Source organism: Cebus imitator, unplaced genomic scaffold (assembly GCF_001604975.1).
Source record: "Cebus imitator isolate Cc_AM_T3 unplaced genomic scaffold, Cebus_imitator-1.0 Scaffold41, whole genome shotgun sequence".
NCBI classification, from domain to species: domain Eukaryota; kingdom Metazoa; phylum Chordata; class Mammalia; order Primates; family Cebidae; genus Cebus; species Cebus imitator.
The window spans coordinates 3552133-3576560 of record NW_016107356.1 but is presented as its reverse complement, the minus strand read 5'-3'; the positions used below and the strand labels follow the sequence as shown (position 1 = coordinate 3576560).

Genomic DNA, 24428 nt, shown 5'->3' with positions numbered 1-24428 from the left:
CAAAAGGAGTGAGTCCAGCTTTCAGCCAGGCCCCCGGGAGGCGCTCCAGGCGGGGATACAGCGCGGTCCGGCCAGGCTGCAGAACCCGTGGCCTGCAGAGGCGGCCCCTGCCCGAGCCCCGGATTCAATCTGCCGTTGTTCATTCCGAGAAATTTGGAGACTTGGGCCACGCTGGCTTTCCCGGCGCGGTCGCGCGGGTGGGGAAGTCGTCGCAGCCAAGGGTGCCGGCTTCACGGAGGGGCAGCGAGTGTCCCCTCCTGGAGAGGGGTGTCCCGGCGGCCAGGACGCCGGGAGGGGTGCACCCCAGTCTTCCAGCTCCTGCCCAGCTCCTGGCCGCCCACCCCAGCCCCGCTGAGGGCTCCCCCGGGCCCCTCTCGCTCTTGGCACCCCGCAGCCCCCACCCGAGGAACCCGTAAGTTTCCCACCCACTCTGAGCACCCCACAGATTCCCCCCACCCCCCATAAGCAGCGGCTGCGCCCGCGACCCGCCGGGGAGGCCCAGGCCCGGCTCACCTGGCTGGAGGGCGTCGGCCGCGGCGCAGGCTCCGAGCAGCAGCAGCAGCAGCAGCGACCACAGCCGAGTCGGCCGCATGGCCCCGGGCGCCCGGCGGCGGCTCAGGGCGCGGCTGGGGCCCCGCTCGGGGTCCGCGGAGCCGCTCACTTAGCCGCCCGGGCCGCCATAGCGAGCGCAGGGCGCGCAAGACCCGCCTCTTCCCGAGCGGCAGCGGCGCGTCCCGGCGGAGGGGACACGGCTCGGCAGCCCGCACCCAGACCAGCCCAGCCCGCCCCGCCCCCCCCTCCGGCGCCCCTGCCCCTCCCCCAGGGCCCCGCCCCCGCACGGGACTTTCCTGCTCCAGGAACCGCGGCCCTGGGGACCTCTGCGGCCGCCGCGCGGGGACCCCACGCAGCCGGCCTCCCGGAGCCGGGAGCCTCCCGAAACGTCCTGGAGACTGGAGCCACACAGGACGCCCACCTTCGGGGGCCGCGATCCCTTCGGAGGGCCCTTCGAGACCCCGGCCCAGGCCCCCGGGCGTTCCCTGGAGCCCCCACGCCTCCTGCCCCTACTTCACTCTCCTCTGCCGCCACTCGGGTGCCTGATCGCACAATTTGAGGATTCGCCCCTTTGGACGAAAAGTTTGCTTTCATAGCCCCCAGAGTACATATTAAGCTTTTAATCCCCCTCTTTTGTTTTTTGAGAGGGAGTTTCGCTCCATCGCCAGGCTGGAGTGCAGTGGCACGATCTCGGCTCTCTACAACCCCCACCTCCCGTCAACTCCCTTTTGAAAAGGGTATTTTAAGGGGAAGGAGTTAGGGGCCAGTGAAGGAGGGGGTGGGGCACTAGGGGGGAATGGGCTCCAAGCCGGTGGAGGGAGAGATAGAAACTTCCAGAGCTGGGGGAGGGAGAGACAGAAACTTCCAGCGTTTCGTAACTTCGTGGGGTTTGCCCTGGAGCCTGCCGCGGTGCACGAGGAGGAAGTCCCTTAGCAGCTGTGTCCAGTTTGATGCCTGTTGGGAGAGGATTTTAAATCTGCCCTGTTCTTCCAAGATGCGTCATAAAACCAGCGCAGCAAAGGAGGGACATGGTGCAGGGAGGCCAAGAATTTAAAAGCAGGTCGTCCGGGGAGCCCACTGGACGCATTAGCAAAAATGGGTTTTGCAACATAGAGCGTTTCTTTTGCTCTTTCCGCCTTCTTGTATTTCCTCTTTGTAGAACTCTTTTGAAATTGGCTATGCTCGTAAAAATATATGATGAAATACCTAGCAGACAATTGAATTATGCATTGAGTATTTTGAGACATAGAGATGTATGTATGTGTTATGTGAAAAAAGCAGGCTGTAAGTTGGAATCACTTCAAAAATGATGCACTGAGGCTGGGTGCAGTGGCTCACACCTGTAATCCCAGCACTTTGGGAGGCCGAGACACGTGTATTACCTGAGGTCAGTAGTTCAAGACCAGCTTGACTAACATAGTGAAACCTCGTCTCTACTAAAAATACAGAAATGAGCCAGGTGTGGTGACATGTGCCTGTAATCCCAGCTAATTGGGAGGCTGAGGCAGGAGAATTGCTTGAACCTGGGAGGCGGAGGTTGCAGTGACTGAAATTGCACTACTGCACTCCAGCCTGGGCAGCAGAGCAAGCCTGTCTCNAAAAAAAAAAAAAAAAAAAAAAAAAAAAAAAAAAAAAAAAAAAAAAAAAAAAAAAAAAAAAAAAAAAAAAAAAAAAATTACATATTTGAAACCCAAGGGAAAGGAAAAAAAAGTTTTAAAATGCATTTTGAAGTTAAGCTGTCTGATTACACTAAGGCCAGGAAGGTCTGCAACCTCCTCCTTTGAGGTAGAGTGTTCAGAGGTAGCCACACTAAAGCCAAGGTCGAGCATTCAGTATCCCAATTGCAAGTAGTTGCAAAAGCCCTAAAGCAACTTGCCCTGGAAAGGTCAGTTCTCAGGGATTGCATTTACATTTTTCTGCTCCTCCTGGCTGAACGACTCTTGAAGTCATCGGCAGCTGACTCTTCTACTGAGATCTCCAATCTGAAGAAAACAGGAAACCGAAGCTATTGGTATTTCATGTGAAGGGCATCCAGCATCCTTTGTCTATATCTGTATCCACGCTTCCACGTCACCATGTGATGCCTCCATGATTTCATCTAACTTCCTAAGTGAGTGCCCTCCTGCAGTCCCTGCTTTGGAGGCGGATTTACTGTGAAGTTACTGAAAGCTTAACCTTCAGTGGCCCTCCTTTGCGGGCCTCTTCCCAGGCCATAAGAAGGCACTGTGTTCACATGGTCATATGCTTTTGTGAAATCTGCAAAGTGACAGACTTTGCCCACAATTGTTTGGGCTTTGGGCTTTTGTCTTTTTTCCTCTTCCAATGTACCACAGTGTTTTCCTCCAATGTTCTACTCACATAGGGTGGCGTTGCAGTGGCTATGAGATTTTTGAGTAATGTCTTGACATTTTATAGCATAGGCATAGAGAGATAGATCAACAACAAATAGTGAAGTTTAAAGAAACTTTTCTATACTGTCAATAATTAAAAAATAATTTTTGATAAATTGTAGAAGAAAGACTGAATTAACTTTCTACTCCTATAGAGAATATTGCAAAAGTTTGTCATATATAGAGGCAAAGATGTCACAGTAAAAAAAAATTGTAAGTAAAGAGTACTGTGGAAGTGTATCAGGCAGTTAACCAATACAGATAGTGTTTTGCTTTTCTGGATCTTGTGATGTTAGCGGTGTTTGGCAGCTTTAAAAAATTTTGTAACCAGACCAGATGCAGTGGCTCATGCCTGCAATCCCAGCACTTTGGGAGAGTGATGTGGGTGAATCACCTGAGGTCAGGAGCTCAAGAGCCTGGCCAACATGGTGAAACCCTGTCTCTACTGAAAATACAAAAATTAGCGAGGTGTGGTGGTGCGCGCCTGTAATCCCAGCTACTCAGGAGGCTAAAACAGGAGACTCGCTTAACCCCACGAGGTGGAGGTTGCAGTGAGCCGAGATCATACCACTGCACTCTAGCCTGAACCACGGAGCAAGATGCTATCTCAAAAAAAAAAAAAAAAAAAATTGTAACCTCTTTGTTTTCTCATTCTAAAGAAATACTTTTGGTCAGATGCAGTGGCTCATACCTGTAATCCCAGCACTTTGGGAGGCTGAAGCAAGTGGATCACCTGAGATCAAGAGTTCAAGATCAGCCTGGCCAACATGGTGAAACTACATCTCTACTAAAAACACAAAAATTAGCCAGGCATGGTGGCAGGTGCCTGTAATCCCAACTATTTGAGAGGCTGATGCATGAGAGTTGCTTGAATCTGGGAAGTGGAGGTTGCAGTGAGCTGAGATTGCGCTACTGCACTCCAGCTTGGGTGACAGAGTTAAGGTTCCCTCATGTACACACAAAAAGAAATACTTTCGTGCCTAATTTTATACTGAGTTGTGTATTTGTTTATAAAGGCGCTCCATGTGTTATATACACCAGCCCTACAAACACTGAATCTGCACCATCCCTTTCCATTAATTCCTTACCTTCCAATCAGTTTTCTGAAGCATTTCTAATAGCCTAGAGGGGCTCCTCCTGCCTCCCTCAGGAGAGTGGGTGGGGGATGGCAGAAAGAAGGTGACATTTTTTGCTGGTCAATGGTGCTTCTTTATGTATTAAAACATGAAGGCCTCCCAGTCATGGCTGTCCCATGGGGACCCGGCAGAGTTCCGTGACTTGACCTGTGTGGGTTTGCACTGCGGCAGCTCTGATAAACTGTAACTGCATTTCCTAGAATCCCCCTCCCTGAAAAGTTCTGAGGTAACGTGTGCAGGGAGGGATGTTTGTGTGTGTCTTAGTTTCTGTTGCTTATAACAGAATATCTGAAACTGGGTTATTGATAAAAGAAATTTATTTCTTACCGTTTGGAAGGCTGGGAAGTCCAAGGTCAAGGGGCTGCATCTGGTGAGGGCCTTCTTGCTGGTGGAGATTCTCCGCAGAATCCCAAGGTGGCCGGGGGGCTGAAGGTGCTAGGGTGCTCAGATGTGTCTTCATCTTTTTTTTTTTTTTTTTGAGATGGGGTATCACTTTGTTGCCTAGGCTGGAGGGCAGTGTTGCGATCTTGGCTCACTGCAACCTCTGCCTTCCAGGTTGAAGCAATTCTCCTATCTCAGCCTCCTGAGTAGCTAGGATTACAGGCATCTGCCACCATGCCTGGTTAATTTTTGCGTTTTTAGTAGAGATGGTATTTCACCATGTTGCCCAGTCTGGTCTTGAACTCCGGATCTCAAGTGATCCACTTGCTTTGGCCTCCCAAAGTGTTGGGATTACAGGACTGAGCCACTGCACCTGGCACCTCCTTTTATAAAGCCACGAGTCTCACTTCCATGATAATCCATCGATCCATGAACCCATTAGTCCATGGATGGATCCATCCCTCCACGAGGGCAGGGCCACCATAACCAATCACGTCTGAAAGGCCTCATTTCTCCATATTACCACTTGGGGAGTTAAATTTCCAGCACGTGGAATTTGGGGACACATTCAAACCCTAACAATGTGCAAGACTTGGAAGGTGGAAGGAGTGGTGCAGCCATATTCCTTTACCCTCCAGAGGCTGGGGCAGGGCATGAGGCATCTTTGCAGCTCACGACCTGTGGCTTCTCTGCTGACCTCCTGGATGGCGGGGATGCAGACAGGCTCCAGGCTCCTCCACCTCCTGTGGGATCTCTTGCAGTCGTGTAAGCTGGAGGTGTAGAGATGGAGAGCAACAGAGGAGGGTGGCAGCTGAGCCTTAGATTCCAGCTTGTCCTTGCTTCCTCCACCTCTTGCCCACCTCTTCCTGGCCTCCTGCTCTGAGGACTTCAGCCTCCAGCACTGGAAAGGAGAAAACTGTCTCTCCTGGCCTGTGCACACATCTCTCATGTTTATATTGAGGTCACATCTCTATAACAACACACACACACACACACACACACACACATCACATTGATCATGCTCCAAATCACACAGCCAATGAGTGACAGTGTGGGCTCCTCGCCAGGCTGCTCTAGTGCCAGAGCCCCCTGCATTTCACAGCAGACTTCTCATCATGCTGTTCAGTTTTCTCGAAATCAGGCCCAGCTTTGTGCCCAATCAAGGGCTCCACAGCTCCCCAAGACCCGGCTATTCCATCAGTGAGTCTTTGAAGTTGTACGTCACAAAGGTCACATGTGCCCTACTTGTCTGCCTCTTCCACTGCTGTTCACCCCACAGGTTTGCACCTCTCCCTGCCTTCATCTCTAACCCCTGCCCCACCCTCGCTCCTGCCATAGCCACAGTTTAAATTCTACAACTTCTGGACTCCACTTCCTGAGAACTCTGTCGCCTTCCCTGACTACCATCTTCCCCTGCTTGCTGCCGTCTTGTGTCATGGTGGGTCTCCGTGGGGATTGACACAGCCAAAGGCAGGGCCGCTGACACCTGTGTCCTCCCTGGAATTTGGGGACACATTCAAACCCTAACAATGTGCAAGACTTGGAAGGTGGAAGGAGTGGTGCAGCCATATTCCTTTACCCTCCAGAGGTGTAAGGGCTCTGAGCTCAAAGTAGGCCTTGATTATTGCCAAGTGGGGCCTTGATTTGTGACTTGGTGCCCCTTGTCCCAAAAAAATTCCAGGATCAATGTCAGAGGAATTGGCATGTTAGCAAAAGGATGAATTCCCTAGGTTCGGTGTTGGGCTGGGTTTTCTAACGCTTGTCATAGGCCACAGCCCCCTCCTCTCACCACCCAACACATGTTGCATTTCTACTTCCCCAGTGGGGCCAACATAAAACACCTTTCCAGTAGTACCTAGTCTTTTCTAGTCTTTTGCCTCCTGTCTGGGACCCCCACAAGAGTAACGATTACACATACAGCACTCCACATTTCCTTCCTCCTGAGAACAGGGAATGAATGATATTCTGATTTTTTTTTTTTTTTTAAAACCACATATACCCCCAAATTTAAGAAAGCGTGATAACTCTGATTTCCAAAGATAAAAAATGAGAGCAGTGTTTATTTATTTTTTTTTTTCTTTGAGACAGTCTTGTTCTGTCGCCGAGGCTGGAGTTCACTGGCACAATCTTGGCTCACTGCAACCTCCATCTCCTGGGTTCAAGTAATTTTCATGTCTCAACCTCCCAAGTAGCTGGGATTACAGGTGCCCGCCACCATGCCTGGCTAATTTTTGTATTTTTAATAGAGACAGGGGGTTCACCATGTTGGCCAGGCTAGTCTCGAATGCCCAGCCTCATGTGATCCACCTGCCTCAACCTCCCAAAGCACTGGGATTCCAGGCGTGAGCCACTGCGTCCGGCAGATATCCTGAAATTTGTCAAGAGACAACAAGCAGAGAAAAAAAATATTCCAGTTCCGTTTTAACTCCTTGAAAAACAGGAGATTCCTACACTTTAGGTAGATGAAACTTTAATATTCCTGACCCTGGTATGTACGAAAAGCACCCACAACCCCAGGGCCACAGCCCAGGACCTGGGAAGCTGCCGGCAGTAACTGGAAAGTCCAGGCCTGAGACTTTTCTTCATGAGTTCTCAGGACAGGACTCGTGTAATGAATCCTCTTGGGTTTTGTGATTCAGAAAAACTCAAACCAATCCCCATTCCCTCGAAGGATTAAGAGCCTATCATTTTGTATGTGTGTTTAAATTTGCCCTCTGGCTGGGCGCATTGACTCACTCTTGTAATCTCAGTGCTTTGAGAGGCTGAGACAGGAAGAATCCCTTGAGCCCAGGAGTTGGAGACCAGCCTGGGCAACATAGCAAGACCTCGTCTCTACAAAAAATTTTTAAAAGTAAAAATTAGCTGGGAAGGGTGGCATATGCCTATAATCCCAGCTGCTCAGGAGGCTGATATGGGAGGATTGCTTGAGCCGAAGAGTTCGAAGGTGCAGTGAGCTATGGTCATGCCACTGTACTTTAGCCTGGGTGATAGAGCAAGACCCTGTCTCAATAATAATAGGAATACCTGGGCACAGTGGCTCACGCCTGTAATCCCAGCCCCTGGGAGGCTGAGATAAGTGGATCACCTGAGGCCGGGAGTTTGAGACCAGCCTGACCAACATGGAGAAACCCTGTCTCTACTAAAAATACAAAAATTAGCTGGGCATGGTGGTGCATGCTTGTAATCCCAGCTACTCAGGAATCTGAGGCAGGAGAATTGCTTGAACCCAGGAGACAGAGGTTGTGGTGAGCCGAGATCATGCCATTGCACTCCAGTCTGGGCAACAAGAGGGAAACTCTGCCTCGAAAAATAAAAAATAAATAAAATAATAATAATATAATAATAATTTTGCACTCTGAGTTCATTCAGACTTCCAGGAAAAGCCTGGCAGGCTGGGCATGAGTAGAAGCAATTTATTAACTGAGGGCTCAGGCTGGGCGGCAGCTGCTGTACAGCAGGGGTCCCCAACCTTTTTGGCCCCATGGACCAGTTTCGTGGAAGGTAATTTTTCCACGGACCAGGCCGGGGTAGCAGAGGGGAATGGTTTCGGGATGATTCAAGCACGTTCCATTTACTGTGCACTTTATTTCTATAATTATTACTTTGTAATATATAATGAAGTAAGTATACAACTCACCATATGTAGAATCAGTGGGAGCCCTGAGCTTGTTTTCCTGAAGCTAGAAGACCCCTTCTGGGGGTGATGGGAGACAGTGACTAGATTCTTATCAGACACTAGAGTCTTATGGAGTGTGTGACCTAGCTCCCTTATGTGTGCAGTTCACAGCAGGCTCACGCTCCTATGAGAGGCGAATGCCTCTGCCGATCTGACAGGCAGCGGGGCTCAGGGGGGCATGCAAGCAATGGGGAGCGCTGTAAACACAGATAACACCTTCGTCGTCACTCACCCCCTGCTCATAGGCAGTGGTTGGGGATCACTGCTATAAGCCACAGCCAGGAGGAGGCCCATGGGGCATCTGATGAGCCACTGCAAGGCTGTGGGCAAGCAGGGAGCTATGCCCATATCCTCTAATAAGAGTTACCTTTTATTGACATCCTGCCCTGTGCTGTATATATTGCTCTGCCAACCCTCATAACACATCTAGAGATAAGGGTAGTGGCCATTTATCTTGATTTCTGACTGTCCAGCATCTTTTGAATGCTCTTGCTCTATTGGGAGAATTTTCAGTCTTTTTTTTTTTCTTGAGAGTCTTGCTCTGTTGCCCAGGTTGGAGTGCGGTGGCGTGATCTTGGCTCACTGCAACCTCCACCTCCCAGGTTCAAGTGATTCTCCTGCCTTAGCTGAGATTACAGGCGCCTGCCACCATGCCCGGCTAATTTTTGTATTTTTAGTAGAGACAGGGGTTTCACCTTGTTGGCCAGGCAGGTCTTGAACTCCTGACCTCATGATCTGCCTGCCTCAACCTCTCAAAGTGCTGGGATTATAGGCATGAGCCACCTCGCTCTGTCATAAATATATATATATTTTAAAAAGAGTCCATAAAACAGAGATGTGAGAGACAGAAGTGAAGATGTTGCCGGCTTCTGCCCGATGGGCACTCATTTCGTGTAGATTGTTAAGGAAACAGCAACAGTCCCGATATCAAAACGTCTGTGCTTGCCTTGCCGCAGTGTAACCACACCCTAGGAATCAGTCTCAGTGAATCCAGTCCCTGTTTTACAACCACACAGAAGTTGCCAGTCAGCATTTCTGGTGACAGAACTGCATTGCCACACTGACGGGGTGCAATACTAGCCGCAAATGAAGAAACCTGATGTTTTCATTTTCTCAGAAAGCTTGGGAGCACATGAATGACTTCCACGGGGCTTTCTGAATTGCTGGGGCCTTCACCCTTCCATGTGGGACTCTCAAGATGCAGGGAACCAGGATGAGGATGCCCAGCTTGGAGATGGGTGAGCCAGACTCTTCTGCCAGTGCACCCCATGGAGGCCTGGCCGGGCCCTGGTTCTTGGAGGCTGCATTAGATCCCTATAGCTGCTGTAACGGATCCCCACAAATTTAGTGGCTTACGACGAAAATTTATTCTCTTGTAGTTCTAGAGGTCAGAAATCCCAAACGGGGCTGGGTGTGTGGCTCATGCCCGTAATCCCAGTGCTTTGGGAGGCTGAGATGTGAGGATCACTTGAGGCTAGGAGTTGAGAAGAGCCTGGGCAACATAGCAAGACTCTATCTCTACAAAAAATGAAACATTAGCCGGCCAGGTGTGGTGGTGCCCGCCTACAGTCTTAGCTACTCAGGAGGCTGAGTTGGGAGGGTCACTTGAGCCAGGGAGCTGGAGTCTGTAGTGAGCTATGATTGTACCACTGCATTCCAGCCTGGGTGACAGAGCGAGAATCTATAAAAAAGAAAGGGACATCAGTTCCATGTAATCCAAAGCCTGGGTCCAGAATGAGACCCTATCTATAAAACAGAAAAAGAAGCTCGGTGCGGTGGCTTACGCCTGTAATCCCAGCACTTTGGGAGACCAAGGAGGGCGGGTCACTTGAGGTCGGGAGTTCGAGACTAGCCTGCCCAACATGGAGAAATCCCATCTCTACTAAAAATAAAAAAAAAAAAAAAAAAAATTGGCGGGCATGGTAGCACATGCCTGTAATCCCAGCTACTCAGGAGGCTGAGGAAGGAGAATCACTTGAAACCTGGAGGTGGAGGTTGCGGTGAGCTGAGATCACACCATTGCACTCCAGCCTGGGCAACAAGAGTGAAACTCCATCTCAAAAAAAAAAAAAAAAAAAAGAAAAGGAAAAGGAAAGAAAGGAAGGCTGGTGGTGCATGCCTGTAATCCCAGCTACTCGGGAGCCCGAGACAGGAGAATCTCTTGAATCCAGGAGGCAGAGATTGCAGTGAGCCAAGATGGTACCACTGCACTCCAGCCTGGGTGACAGAGCAAGACTCTGTCTCAGATTAAAAAAAAAAAAAAAAAAAAAGGAAGGAAGAAAGAAAGAGAGAAACCCAAAATGGATTGGCAGAGCTGTGGTCCTTCCAGAGGCTATGGAGAGAATCTGTTCCTTGACATTTTCAGCTTCTAGAGAGGCTGCCACATTCCTTTATTCTGTTTTTGGTGGGGGGCGGGGGGCGGGGATGGAGTCTCACTCTGTCTCCCAGGCTGCAGTGCAGTGGCGTGATCTGGGCTAACTGCAACCTCTGCCTCCCGGGTTCAAGCGATTCTCATGCCTCCACCTCCTCAGTAGTGGGAATTACAGGCACATGCCACCACATCTAGCTAATGTTTTTGTAATTTAGTAGAGATGGGGTTTTGCTATGTTGGCCAGGCTGGTCTTGAACCTCTGACCTCAGGTGATCCACCCACCTTGGCCTCCCAAAGTGCTGGGATTACAGTTGTGAGCCTCCATGCCCAGCCACATTCCTTAACTCATGCTCCCCACTTCCATCTTCAAGCCAGTAGTGCAGCATCTCAACCCACCCTCATCCCTGCTTCCATCACCATCCCTCCTCCTTGGACCCTTCTGCCGGCCTCTTCCCCATGTGAGGACCCTTGTGATGGCAGGGGGCCCACCCTTAATCCGGGATCATCTTTCCATCTTGAGACCCTTAGCTTAGTCACATCTGCCAACTCCCCTTTATCACGGAAGGTAACGTACTCACAAGTTTTGGGGGTGAGGTTGTGGACATCTTTGGGGGTCATTATTTGGTCCACCACAGGGGCTGCACAGAATGACACTGGACAGATAGGTGGCAGCTCTCAGTGTCTGGACCTTGGATGTGGGGAACGCTCCCGTGTGAAGCCCCCCAGTGTTGGGCCTCACTGTGCGTGAGCTTGATCCCAGACACAGTTTCCTGCTGGAGGCAGTTGAGCTATGGGGAAGTAGGAACGGAAAGAATAAGAATAATGTCAGCCTCTATTTCTGACTACAGTGACCCCGGGTAATGGATGTGTGTGCTCTTTCAGTTCCTGTTGAGGAGTGGGTTTTATGACTCTGTTGACCAAGTTAAGTATAGCCTTTTGAGGACCAGATGATATTCCTATACTCAGATAAAGATTTATAGCTTAGCCTGTGACATTTCTAGATTGTTATCCTTGTGACCACATGTTCTGTTAACAATGATAGAGTATATCACCTGCTTACCTATATGACTCGTGATTATGTACCCCCTCTGCTGACATTTGCTTTTTGCAACTTTCTGTTCCCCTTATTGTATAGCTTACGTAATGTGCACTGACGTCAATCCTTATAATCTAAAGGTATATATTGGAACCCTGGACACAAATACACTTGCTGCATAGGCATTGCCTAGTCAGTCCTCCAGACCCCACCTTTCTGTCTCTCTTTACTTCTGCGCACCCCCTTTTCCAGGCTGGGACCCTCTCGCTGGCCGAGACTCCCCGTCGCCCACACTTGGACTCTTTGCCCCACTTCCATCTTGGCCTGTCCCCTTCACTCCTGCCCAGTGCGAGTGTGCATAGACAATCACCTGCCCCCACACATGACACACACCCCGAGCCTGGCGGCCCTAGGCAGCCACCATGCCAGCATTCCCCTCCTCTCAAAATCTGCAGGCCTGTGGTCCCTGCACGGCTACACGTCCTAGGGCTGGTTTTTGCCCTTTTCTTGTTAAATTTAGTGCATTGTTAAATTAGCTTAGTCAAAGCCCGCCTTAGCCAGGCACGGTGGCGTGTGCCTGGAGTCCCAACTACTCGAGGCTGAGGCTGGAGGATCGCTTGAGCCCAGGAGTTCTCGGCTGTAGTGCGCTATGCCTCGGGTGTCCGCGCTAAGTTTGGCGTCAATATGGTGACCTCCCGGGAGCGGGGACCACCAGGTTGCCTAAGGAGGGGTGAACCGGCCCAAGCAATCCTCCCACATCAGCCTCCCAGGTAGCTAGAACTTCACATGCGCACTGCCCAGCCTAGCTCTTAAGAGCTTGATAATTATCTGCAAGTACAATGTATCACATAAAAGGAAGTGAGATCAATCACTGGGCAGATTTGATTTACTAAAAACATCATGCACTTCCTGTCCTAGATTCGTTTTTTCAGCCTAAAGGGTGTGTCTTTTACCAAGTAGCTGGGAACTGCTGTACGTTTCTTCACAGCACTCGGAAACAATAACCATTAAATCGCTTTTGCTATCTAAGTCAAATTATATCAGGCTCCATGCCCAACTTTCCAGGGTTTTGTGGTTGGACAAAGCCTGGGAAAGGTGTGGAGGGCTGGCTGGGCTGGCCTTGAATCTGCCGTGAGCACAGCTGAGATGCTCAGTGTTAAAAGACGCCCGCTGAATGAAGAGACCCCTCCAGACAGGCTTTGTGTGAGCAACATGGCTGTTTATTCATCGGGGTGCGGCAGGCTGAGTCTGAAAGGGGAGTCAGTGGAGGGTGGTGAGCTAGGAGTTGGTTTTATAGGTTTGGGCAGTTTTTGCAAGCTGGGAGCTGGTGGTAGGGTCTGGAGTCACGAGGTTGACCAAGGTCAGTTACAAAGTCCAACTGCCTTATCAATTGGGGCAGCAATAAAGAGCAATAGAGAATGTCTCAAAGTTAATTAGGTGCCCAGGGGCTGATCATTTCCTCCCCTTTTCATGGTCTTCCAGTTACTTCAGATTTTCCAGGAACTTACCTGGATTGTCCATGCAGGTCACAGAGGTATGGCGTGCATGGCACCGTCAGTCAGCCTAAGAGACCTTACACTCAGCAGTTTATCCAAAGGAGGTGGAGCTGCTGTTCGAGGCTCCCTACTCCTGGAATCTTTTGAGGTCCCAGGCATCTGGGTCCCCCTCGCCTATGGCTACACAAGGCTCCATGCCCAACTTTCCAGGTCCTAGGGTTGGACCAATAAGGTGCGGAGGGATGGCTCTCCCTGGAGAACCCTCCCAACCAGCCTCCCTGCCTGCTGGCCCACTCCCTTCCTTCTGGACGAGCCTTCCAACCTTGGAGCCTACGGCAGGGAAACTCCTATATGGAGGTGACAATGGGGAAGGAGACAGGATCTTTTTTGCAGGGAGTTCTCAGATGTGTACGGGCTACCCACCCACAAGCATTTCCCCCAAACGGTAGCAGTGTAGTCTCACTCTGTTGCCCAGGCTGGAGTGCAGTGGTGCAATTTTGTCTCACCGCAACCTCCACCCCCTGGGCTCAAGCGATTCTCCTGCCTCGGCCTCCTGAGTAGCTGGGATTACAGGTGTGCGCCACCATGCCCAGCTAATTTTTGTATTTTTAGTAGAGATGGTGTTTCACCACGTTGGCCAGGCTGCTCTCGAACTCCTGACCTCAAGTGATCTGCCCATCTCGGCCTCCCAAAGTGCTGGGATTACAGATGCGAGCCACCGCACTCGATCATCTTACATTTCTAAGACATTTGTCAAAAGCCAGAAAACAGTATTGGCATCTTAATATTAACTAAACTTCAGGTTTTATTTGGATTTCAACAGTTTTCACATTAATTTCCTTTTTTTTTTCTGTTCCAGGAAACAACCTGGGGCCCTGTATGCAAAGTCACCCCCAAATTTTGCAAAAGGAGCTGAGAAACCAAAGAACGTGGCAGACAAATCCAGTTTGTCAGAAAAGGGTAGTTTATTAGGCAACCTACAGACAGGAGCTTGGTCTTGGGCACAAGATGGGTATATCTCCCACTGTTACCCCCAGACCCTGGGCTTGTATGCCACAGGGAAAGGGCTGTGTGCTCTGCAGGGAGGTGACCTTCCAGGAAAAGACAAGAATGTGATTTATGTGTGTCACAGCCTGTAAACTGTGTGATAACATCAAGCTTGTTTTGACCTAGGGGCAGGATTTACCGTAAGTACATACTCTTATGCAAGGAGCGGTAGAGTAGAAATGTTTACAGGCATTTCTGGAACTGGGTTAGTCAGAAGCCAACATGGCAGATCAGCATCCAAGTTGGAGTTGTGTTAGCTCACAACCACATTGTGTCACCTTGGCTTCTTTTTGAAGTGGCAGATAGAAACTTACAAATAGGGTGGTGTTCATTATATGTAAGCTTGTCGGTGCTATGGAATTTAGACTCTCTTTTGACTTTAGTTTGCTCATTTAAAAAATAAAAATAAAAAAGTCAAGCAACTGGATTTGTCCTTTAAAAGCAAGAGCTTGCTAAAGGGGTAAAATTTTTACTTTCTCTTATTTTATTTTTTGAGACAAAGTTTTGCTCTTGTTGCCCAGGCTGGAGTGCAATGGTGTGATCTCGGCTCACTGCACCCTCTGCCTCCTGGGTTCAAGCAATTCTCTTGTCTCAGCCTCCCAAGTAGCTGAGGTTACAGGCATGTGCCATCACGCCCTGCTAATATTTGTATTTCTATTAGAGATGGGGTTCCACCATGTTGATCAGGCTGGTCTCGAACCTGACCTCAGGTGATCCGCTGGCCTCGGCCTCTCAAAGTGCTGGGATTGCAGGTGTGAGACAGCACACCCATACAATTACATATAATTTCACATATGTTAAAAACTTATCAAGACCAGGTGTGGTGGCGAAACTCCATCTCAAAAAACAAAAACAAAACAAAGCAAAAACCTTATTAAAATGTATATTTAAAACATGCACAGCATAATATATACCAGTTATACCTCAATTAAGCTGTGAAAACATGGACAAAAACTTTATGCAGACACCTTAAAAATAAGGTTGCAAAACGCTCAGTTTCTTTTTTTTTTTTTTTTTTTGAGACGGAGTTTCGCTCTTGTTACCCAGGCTGGAGTGCAATGGCGCGATCTCGGCTCACCGCAACCTCCGCCTCCTGGGTTCAGGCAATTCTCCTGCCTCAGCCTCCTGGGTAGCTGTGATTACAGGCACGCGCCACCATGCCCAGCTAATTTTTTGTATTTTTAGTAGAGACGGGGTTTCACCGTGTTGACCAGGATGGTCTCGATCTCTTGACCTCGTGATCCACCCGCCTCGGCCTCCCAAAGTGCTGGGATTACAGGCGTGAGCCACCGCGCCAGGCCCAAAACGCTCAGTTTCTGATTGCTGCAGTAGCAGTCCATCTGTATACCCAGATGTGACCTCTTAGAGAACCTTAGTAAGAAATTTAACCTAGGAATGTCCCTCCCTTGATCTGAATTGGAAATTCTGGTATTTCCTCCCATGGAAATCAGTTCAGGACCCATACGTAAAACTGATGCCTATTCAATGCTGGTGGCTCTGACCCCCAAGTAGTTCAAGGCCTAGAGAAATGCTAGTGTCACTTTGGGCTTGGAGAGGCCAACAACCCAGTGATGTCATAAACTACCTGAGGCTCACCTGCCGCAGGCTGAAGGTCACTGGTACTGCTAAGAAAAGAAGATAAGCCAAGGGGCAGGTGTCATACTCCAGTCCTGTGTTGAAGGATTTTTAAAACAAAGTATCATGCTGGGTGCGGTGGCTCACACCTGTATCGCAGCACTTTGGGAGGCTGAAGTGGGAGGATCACTTCAGGTCAGGAGTTTGAAACCAGCCTGGCCAACATAGTGAAACTCTGTCTCTACTACAAATACAAAAATTAGCCAGCCATGGTGGCAGGCACCTGCAATCCCAGCTACTCAGGAGGCTGAGGCTGTAAAATCGCTTGCACCCAGGAAGCTAAGGTTGCAGTGAGCCAAGATCACACCATCGCACTCCAGCGTGGGCAGCAGAGTGAGACTCCATCTCAAAAACAAAACAAACCAAAAGCAAAATGAAAAGAACAAACATCACAGAATCAAATATTTAGGTAATGGGAAAATAAATCTCAACTCACAGCTCCAAAATCCAAAGAGCTCTGAAAATCACAAACTTTTCCTTAACTCCTGACTTGAATTAATATCAAGCTAGATACAGTCCTTAATTCTTCCATTAAATGGGAAATGGGTATACCTTCCCTAGAAAATTATAAGTGGTTTGATTATAGGGTGCTGCCCACAACGTGCTGAGCATGCTACCTAATATCACCTGTACCATATCGCCTTTCTACAACGACAAATTAGGCTGGGTGCTCACGCCTGTATTCCCAGCACTTTGGGAGGCCAAGGTGGGAAGATTTATTGAGGCCAGGAGTTTAAGACCAGCCTGGGCAATATAGTGAGACCCCTTCCCGTCTTAAAAACAAGCCAAAAAAACCAAATCATGAAACATTTCTGGCTCCTGAGCTTCCCAGATAAGGGGATGTAGACAGGTGCTGATAACCACACACATCTAGTGAACACCTGTACTTGAGATGTTGTCTTGGGAAAAGCTCTCAACCCACTTGTGAAGAAGAGAGCAGTATCCCCTTCTCGCCTGGGAGGAAAACTGAAGCTCAGAGGCCTTGTGTTAGAGGTCAAGTTAGAAACCACAGAACCCACCCTAGCTAGTTTAAGCAGAAAACAAATTTATGGAAGGTCAGGTCACTGGTAGCAGAATCCTTGGAAGATCCAGGAATCCGGCTTCGGGGCCTCAAGTCCAGGAAATGTGCTGAGGTTTCCTTCAGGGAGCTCTAGTGAGCACATTCTTTCTCCACAACCTCACTGGTACCAAGGATATTAAACAGGGTAATATTTGCCCATGAAACTGCTCCCCCCTCAAAATATCTCACTGTTGCTTGATTTGCATTTTGCGACTGTGAGTTTGGCCATCCATTGCTTTAACAACACTTGAATCTCTTTTTCTATAATCACATCTTTTGTCTCCCACCCCTCTTTTTTGTCTTACTCTGTTGCCCAGTTTGGGGTGCAGTGGCATGATCACAGCTCACTGCATCCTCAACTTCCCAGGCTCAAGCCGCCCCCCCACCTCAGCCTCCCAAGTAGCTGAGACTATAGGTGGGGGTCACCATGCCCAACAAATTAAAAGACATGCAGAGAGACGAGGGTCTCACTAAGTTACCCTGGCTGGTCTTAAACTCCTGGGCTCAAGCCATCCTCCTGCCTCGGCCTCCTAAAATGCTGGAATGACAGGCGTGAGCTACCACGTCTGGCTGTTGAGTGGGTTATTGTCTCCTCTAAAAATTGAGTCATGTATTTGTGCTCCCTCCCTGGGCATTTGATGCTGGTGACCAGTCCCTGCTCCAGGCGCCCCACAGGGCAGGACCCACCCTCCTGGAAGCAGTTCCACTAACCTGGGGAAAGCCCAGATGGCAAAGGAAGGCGTTGATTGCAGCCTGGGATGGCTGGAAGCACTCAGGTAAACCTGGCTTGGACTACCTGAAGCCATCATCAGAGAGGCTTGGGAAGCTGGGCTCAGTCACGAGGCTGGGTTGGAACTAATGGGAAAAGGGTGGTTAGAGGAGATTTCCCTTCTCAGTCCTGCCGTTTGGCTACCCTACGCTCAATCCAGTCTTAGCAGCTTCGCGCTCAGCTTGTAACTTGTATCCAACCCACTTAGTGAGAATAACCAGTGGGTTCATGTGATGCTTGCTGCTATGCGGTTTATGTGAGAAGACACTTTTACCGGTGGTTAAAGTCCTTCGAATTCTTCACCTTTGACAGAGAAGACAAAGGACCTGTGGTTATTATGTGATAACCACACAGTATCAAAGCTTACTTAGCTAAGTGTGAAAGTAACAATAAGCACCGCGAACATCAAGGAAGCTCAGGAAACTCTTCCTCGAAGCCTTTTAATGACATTCAGCTCTGCATAAAAATCAGATTCCTCTCAGCTCGTATGCACAGGATGCCCAGAAAGAAGACTCTGCGGAATGGATTTTCTTGGTATATTCTAAGTTTCATAGAAGAGGTTCTTGATTAGTTATTGAGAGGGAAGAGGGCCTTTCACTGAGATCCAGGGTGGCCTAGGTGCACCCTGTTTCTTTCTGGAAACAAGTACATAGGTAAACAGCTCAACTGACGTCTCATTAATAAATGTTTATAGAGAATTGATAAGGCAGCTGGGCGTGGTGGCTGATACCTGAAATATCAGCACTTTGGAAGGCTGAGGTGGGCAGATCACTTGAGGTCAGGAGTTTGAGACTAGCCTGGACAACATGGTGAAACCCTGTCTCTACTAAAAATACAAAAATTAGCCGGGTGTCGTGGCAGGCGCCTGTAGTCCCACCTACTTGGGAGGCTGAGGCAGGAGATGCGCTTGAACCCAGGAGGCAGAGGTTGCAGTGAGCTGAGATTGCACCATTGCACTCCAGCCTAGGTGGCAAGAGTGAAACTCTGTCTCAAAAAAACAACAAACAAAAAAACTTAGGACAATAAGCTGGGCATGGTGGCTTACACCTGTAATCCTAGCACTTTGAGAAGCCGAGGCAGGAGGATTGCTTGAGGTCAGGAGTTGAGACCAGTCTGGGCAATGTAGTGAGACCCCTGTCTCTACAAGAAAAAAAAAAAATAACCAGGTATGATGGTGCACACCTGCATCCCAGCAGCTTTGGAGGCTGAGGCACGTGAATCGCTTGAGCCCAGGAGGCAGAGGTTGCAGTGAGCTGAGATCATGCCACTGCACTTCAGCTTGGGTGACAGAGCAAGACTCTGTCTCAAAGAAAAAGGAAAAAAAAATTGATGCTGAGGGAAAAAAGCCAGTCACAAAGGACCACATATTGAATGGTTCCATTAATATGGAATGTTCAGTAAAGGCACATCCAGAGAGACAAAAGGTACATCGGTGGTTGTCAGAGGCTGGGGGCAGGGGCGACGGAGTAGGTATGACTGAGTAACAGGCTTCTTTTCGGGGAAGTGAAAGTATTTTGGAACTAGATACATGTGATGGCTGCATACCAGTGTGAATGTACCAAATGCCTCTGAACTGTACACTTTAAAATGGTTAATTTATGTTATGTGAATTTTACCTTGATCATTTAAAAAAAACACGCAAAAATGACATCAGGCCCTGCTGCCTTGCTCAATTCACCCTCCTTCCCTTCATGGATTTGTTACTGTCTTGTCTTGCAAACGAGGACAAGTCACAACTGCGCTTCAGTTTGCTGACCTCTGGAAAGGCAACCCTGATGCTTGCTGGCGGGTGAACCCCCGGGCAGGTTTCCTGTGTCCTCCTCAGAGCCTGGGTCACGTGGTGCTTTCTGTGGCCCACTGCCTCTGCCTCTTGAATCAACTTTGTGACTAAAGCACCGTGCACTGTGCTTTGCATGGTCCCGACTGTCTGGTTTGTCGGGGACTTGGGGGCTTTTCCAGATGCGGGACTTTCAGTGCTGGACCTGGGAAAGTCCGGGGTAAACCAGATGAGTCAGCGGCCCTGCCTCTTGCTCTAGATAAGTAAGGCGTGCAGAGGTCAACGCTACAGCTCTCTCCATCTAGGGGATCTTCCCTCACTGTGAGTGCAGAGAAGGGGGCTCCCGTGTGCCCTGTGCCATGTGCCGTGTGCCGGGAGAGGAGGCTGGATCTGAAGGTGGGTGGAGCCGGGACAATACTAGATTAGGGGCTGCCAGCAGTTTCTCCTTCTGCTTTGTTAGTTTTTGAGATGGCATCTTGCTCTGTCACCCAGGCTGTGCCATCTCAGCTCACTGCAGCCTCAACCTCCCAGTCTTATGTGATCCTCCCACCGCAGCCTCCTGAGTAGCTGGGACTACAGGAACGCACCACCAGGCACAGCTAATTTTTTTGTATTTTTTGGTAGAGCCAGGGTTGCCCAGGCTTGTCTCAAGCTCCTGGGCTCAAGAGTTCCACCTGCCTCGGCCTCCCAAAGTGCTGGGATTACAGGCGTGAGCCATCACAGCTCAGCCCAGTTTCTCCTTTTGGAATAAAAGCTGGAATTTTCTTTGAGGTCCTTTTTGGCGTCAAGGGCTAACGTCATGAGTGGCCTCTTAGATGACATAGATGACCAACAACTGGTGATGACCAGCAACCTAAAAATGATGCTGATGGTGGTGCCGGGCGCTTGGCAAGATGATTTTGGCTGAGCAAGGGCCTGGGCTTAGCTGCATCTGTGAGTGAAATTAGGGGATGCCTCAACCTGGGTTATGTAAAGGGACCAACACATCTATTTTTTTTTTTTTTTTCAAGAGATGGGGTCTCGCTATGTTGCCCAGGCTGGAATGCAGTGGCTATTCACAGGTGTGTTCCCACTACTGAACAGCATGGGAGTTTTGACCTGCTCCATTTCCGACCTGGGCCAGTTCACCCCTTCTTGTGGTCTTGGTGGGGGACTTGGTGGTCCCCCGCTCCTGGGAGGTCATCATATTGATGTTGAACTTAGTGCAGACACCCAGTCGGCATAGCGCACTATAGCCCAGAACTCCTGGACTCAAGCGATCCTCCAGCCTCAGCCTCCCAAGTAGCTGGGACTACAGGCACACACCACCACACCCGGTTATCTATTTTTATTTTATTTTATTCTATTTTTTTTTTTATTTTTTAGACAGAGTCTCACTCTTGTTACCCAGGCTGGAGTGCAATGGCGAGATCTTGGCTCACGGCAACCTCTGTCTCCTGGGTTCAGGCGATTCTCCTGCCTCAGCCTCCTGAGTAGCTGGGATTACAGGCATGCGCCACCATGCCCAGCTAATTTTGTATTTTTAGTAGAGACGGGGGTTTCTCCATGTTGGACCAACAAATCTACAGAGATGCCATGGAGACTCTGAGAAGAGTGACTGGGCCTCTCTGCTCTTTCTTTTTTCTTTTCCTTTTCTTTTTTCTTTTTTTTTTTTTTTTTTTTGAGACAGAGTCTCTCTGTTGCCCAGGCAGGGGTGCAGTGACATAACCTCGGCTCACTGAAACCTCCCGCTCCTGGGCTCAAGCAATTCTCCTGCCTCAGCCTCCTGAGTAGCTGGGATTACAGGTGCCCGCCACCACGCCCGCTAATTTTTTTGTATTTTTGGTAGAGTCAGGGTTTCACCATGTTGGCCAGGCTGGTCTCGAACTCCTGACCTCAGGTCATCCACTTGTCTTGGCCTCCCAAAGTGCTGGGATTACAGGCATGAGCCACCGCACCTGGCCTCTGCTCTTTCTTGGAAGTTCAGTGTCACTGGAGGATGTCTGATGGATTGAGGGGTGGGGAGAGCTTGGCTGGGTCTGATAAAAGATCTGTAGGGGCCAAGGTTCCCACAAGGCTGGATGCCTGGAGGGGTTAGGGCCAAGGGAAGCCTGAACAGAGGGCTGGAGCAGAAGTCACTTGGGAAGAGTGTTATCTGAGTCAACCTGTGAAGGACATAGCCCTGCCAATGCCTGATGAGGTGCCTTCCAGAAAGTGGCTGCTATGATTCAAAAGCGGGCCCCTAGACTGGGCATGGTGGCTCACGCCTGAATCCCAGCACGCAGCACTTTGGGAGGTTGAGGCCAGTGGATCACTTGAGCCCAGGAGTTTGAGACGAGCCTGGGCAACATGGCTAAACCCTGTATTAAAAAAAAAAAAATTGGCTGGTTGTGATGGCGCATGCCGGTAGTTCTAGCTACTCAGGAGGCTAAGGTGGGAGGATTGCTTGAGCCCAGAAGTGCACTGCAGTGAGCTGTGATTATGTCACTGCACTCCAGCCTGGGTAACAGAGTGAGACCTTGTTTCAAAAAAAAAAAAAAAGAAAGAAACTGGGCCCCTAATATAGTGCTTCTAATCACCCCAAAAAGTGACAACAACCCAAATGTCCATCAACTTGTAATTAGATACACAGCATGTGACATATCCAAACTGTGGAAATTCTTTGGCAATAAAGGAAAGAGGCACTGATACATGCTATGACACGGGTCAACCTCAAAAATGTGATGCCGAATGAAAGACGTCAGTCACAAAGGTCATGTATTGTATTATCCTCTTTATATAAAATAATTTATATATAAATTAATGGACACCAGGGGCTGGCAGGCAGGGGAGATGCGGAGTGACTGCTAATGGGTATAAAACATCCAGCTCACAGATGCTCTGCTTAATTTTGAGGTCATAGCTTCCTCCAGCATCCTCCGGGGTCTTGCTGTCTCTGTGGCCCCATCATCCATGGGTTTTGTTTATGCTTTAAGACCAGCTCTGTGTGGAGGAGTCCCTGAAGCAGGGGGATGATGGGGGAAGAAACCAGGCCAACCCGGCCAGAGGCAGGACAAAGCAGACCAAGGGCTCCCAGCAACCCGAAGAGTACTCTTTGACCAAATGTGGATTTCCGGGAGCACAGACCCGGCTGCTGCCCCAGGCGCTGGCTTCCTGTCTTGTCAAGCCTCTGCTATCCTGTTGTGTGAGTCAGAGCAAGTCCCAGCAGGCGTGGGAGGCCTGAAGACAGCCCAGCCAGCGTTCTCAGCTCGGCCGCACGTTAGAGACACAAGGCATGTTTAAAGACTGGTGTGGTGGAGAATACAACTTCCTACTCTCTGAAGGTTTGATGGTTGAGTCTATGAAATACACTGACAGTGGACAGATTAACAGGAGAAAAACCATTTTATTTATGTGCATACACACAGAAGTCACACCAAATATGAGGCTCAAAAGGCCAGATGATTGAGGTTTATACAGCATTCTGTTTGTGGGTTTTTTGTTTTTGTTTTTGTTTTTTTGAGACGGAGTCTCGCTCTGTCGCCCAGGCTGGAGTGTGGTGGTGCAAACTCGGCTCACTGCAATCTGTGCCTCACAGGCTCAAGTGATTCTCCTGTCTCTGCCTCCTGAGTAGCTGGGATTACTAGCTACTGTGGTGGGAGGTGACACACACCAGTAAGAGCATGGTGAGCAGACCTGCTCTGCAGAGAATCAGCATTGAAGCTGATAGAGATATCTCAAAGCAGCCCTCTGCCTGGTATAGACATTTTTTACTGATGTAGATTTCCTTTGTAAATGCGAATTTTCTTTACAAAAGGACAGCTTTTCAGCTACTCCATGCCTGCAGTTTCTCAAAATAACCAGCTCAGGCAGGGGGCAGTGGCTGACGCCTGTAATCCCAGCATTTTGGGAGGCTGAGGTAGGCGGATCACGGGGTCAAGTGACCAAGACCATCCTGGCCAACATGGTGAAACCCTGTCTCTACCAATAATACGAAAATTTTCAAGGCATGGTGGGAGGCTGAGGCAGGAGAATCGCTTGAACCCAGGAGGAGGAGTTTGCAGTGAGCTGCGATAATGCCGCTGCACTCCAGTCTGGTGACAGAGCGAGACTCCATCTAAAAAAAATAATAATATTTTTTTAAAAAGCTCAAAATATGCCAAGGAAGTATTTGTTGGCACATTCTGATGTCCTATGGCCATATTTTGGGTGGTTTGTCCTGAGTCCCAACATTAGCAATGTTCAGGCCTATCCCTAGCATCTACAAGTCAGTTGGGGTGGGAGGTGGGCCCCAGGCCTGGACCATGCTGTTAGGGTGACAGCCCCTCTTCTAAAGCAATTTAACACAATAGAGCAAAGAACATGCAGCCAAAAAGGGAGAAGAAAAGCATTGCAGAGACGTGTCAAGCAGTTAATTTACACAAATATTGTTCTTTTCTAGGATTTTTTGATGTTCATATATGATTCCCCCATTTTTTTTTTTTGAGATGGAGTTTCGCTCTTGTTGCCCAGGCTGGGGTGTAATGGTGCGATCTTGGCTCACCGAAACCTCCGTCTCCCAGGTTCAAGCGCTTCTCCTGTCTCAGCTTCCTGAGTAGCTGGGATTACATGCATGTACCACCATGCCTGGCTAATTTTTGCATTTTTAGTAGAGACAGGGTTTCTCCATGTTGGTCAGGCTGGTCTTAAACTCCTGACCTCCGGTGATCTGCCCTCTTCAGCCTCCCAAAGTGTTGGGATTACAGGCATGAGCCACTGCACCTGGCCTGGATCCCTGTTTGAATGTTCATATTCGATCCCTTTTTGAGATTTGTAACCTATAACCTTATTTTCTCGTTTTACATAAAGATTCCCTTTTGTATCTAATTTTGTATTTTTCTTTTTATTTTTTTGAGGTGGAGTCTCGCTCTGTTGGCCAGTCTGGAGTGCAGTGGCGTGATCTAGGCTCACTGCAACCTCTGCCTCCTGGGTACAAGAGATTTTCCTTTCTCGGCCTCCCAAGTAGCTGGGATTACAGGCGAGCACCACCACGCCTGGCTAAGTTTTGTATTTTTAGTAGAGACAGGGTTTCGCCATCTTGGTCAGGCTGGTCTTGAATGCCTGACCTTGTGGTCCACCCACCTCAGCCTCCCAAATCCCAAAGT

At 49.3% G+C, this 24428-nt stretch overlaps 1 protein-coding gene and 1 long non-coding RNA gene across 4 annotated transcripts in view; one reads left to right on the top strand and one right to left on the bottom strand.

The window, feature by feature from the left end:
- Positions 1–753, bottom strand: part of IFNGR2 (interferon gamma receptor 2) — a 36287-nt gene extending 35534 nt beyond the window's left edge. For 2 of the 3 annotated variants that reach the window (XM_017526149.1, XM_017526148.2), the window contains exon 1: positions 514–753. In XM_017526149.1, coding sequence (XP_017381638.1) covers positions 514–592 — 79 coding nt within the window. In that variant the 5' untranslated portion in view covers positions 593–753. The remainder of the gene's footprint in view (positions 1–513) is intronic. The other variant, XM_037737641.1, reaches the window with a different exon arrangement.
- Positions 754–15997: 15244 nt separating this feature from the next.
- On the top strand, positions 15998–19816 carry LOC108302511. The gene is made up of 3 exons (XR_001824374.1): positions 15998–17556; positions 18104–18108; positions 19274–19816. It is a non-coding gene; the product is annotated as an uncharacterized LOC108302511 (long non-coding RNA).
- The last annotated feature ends 4612 nt before the right edge of the window (positions 19817–24428 follow it).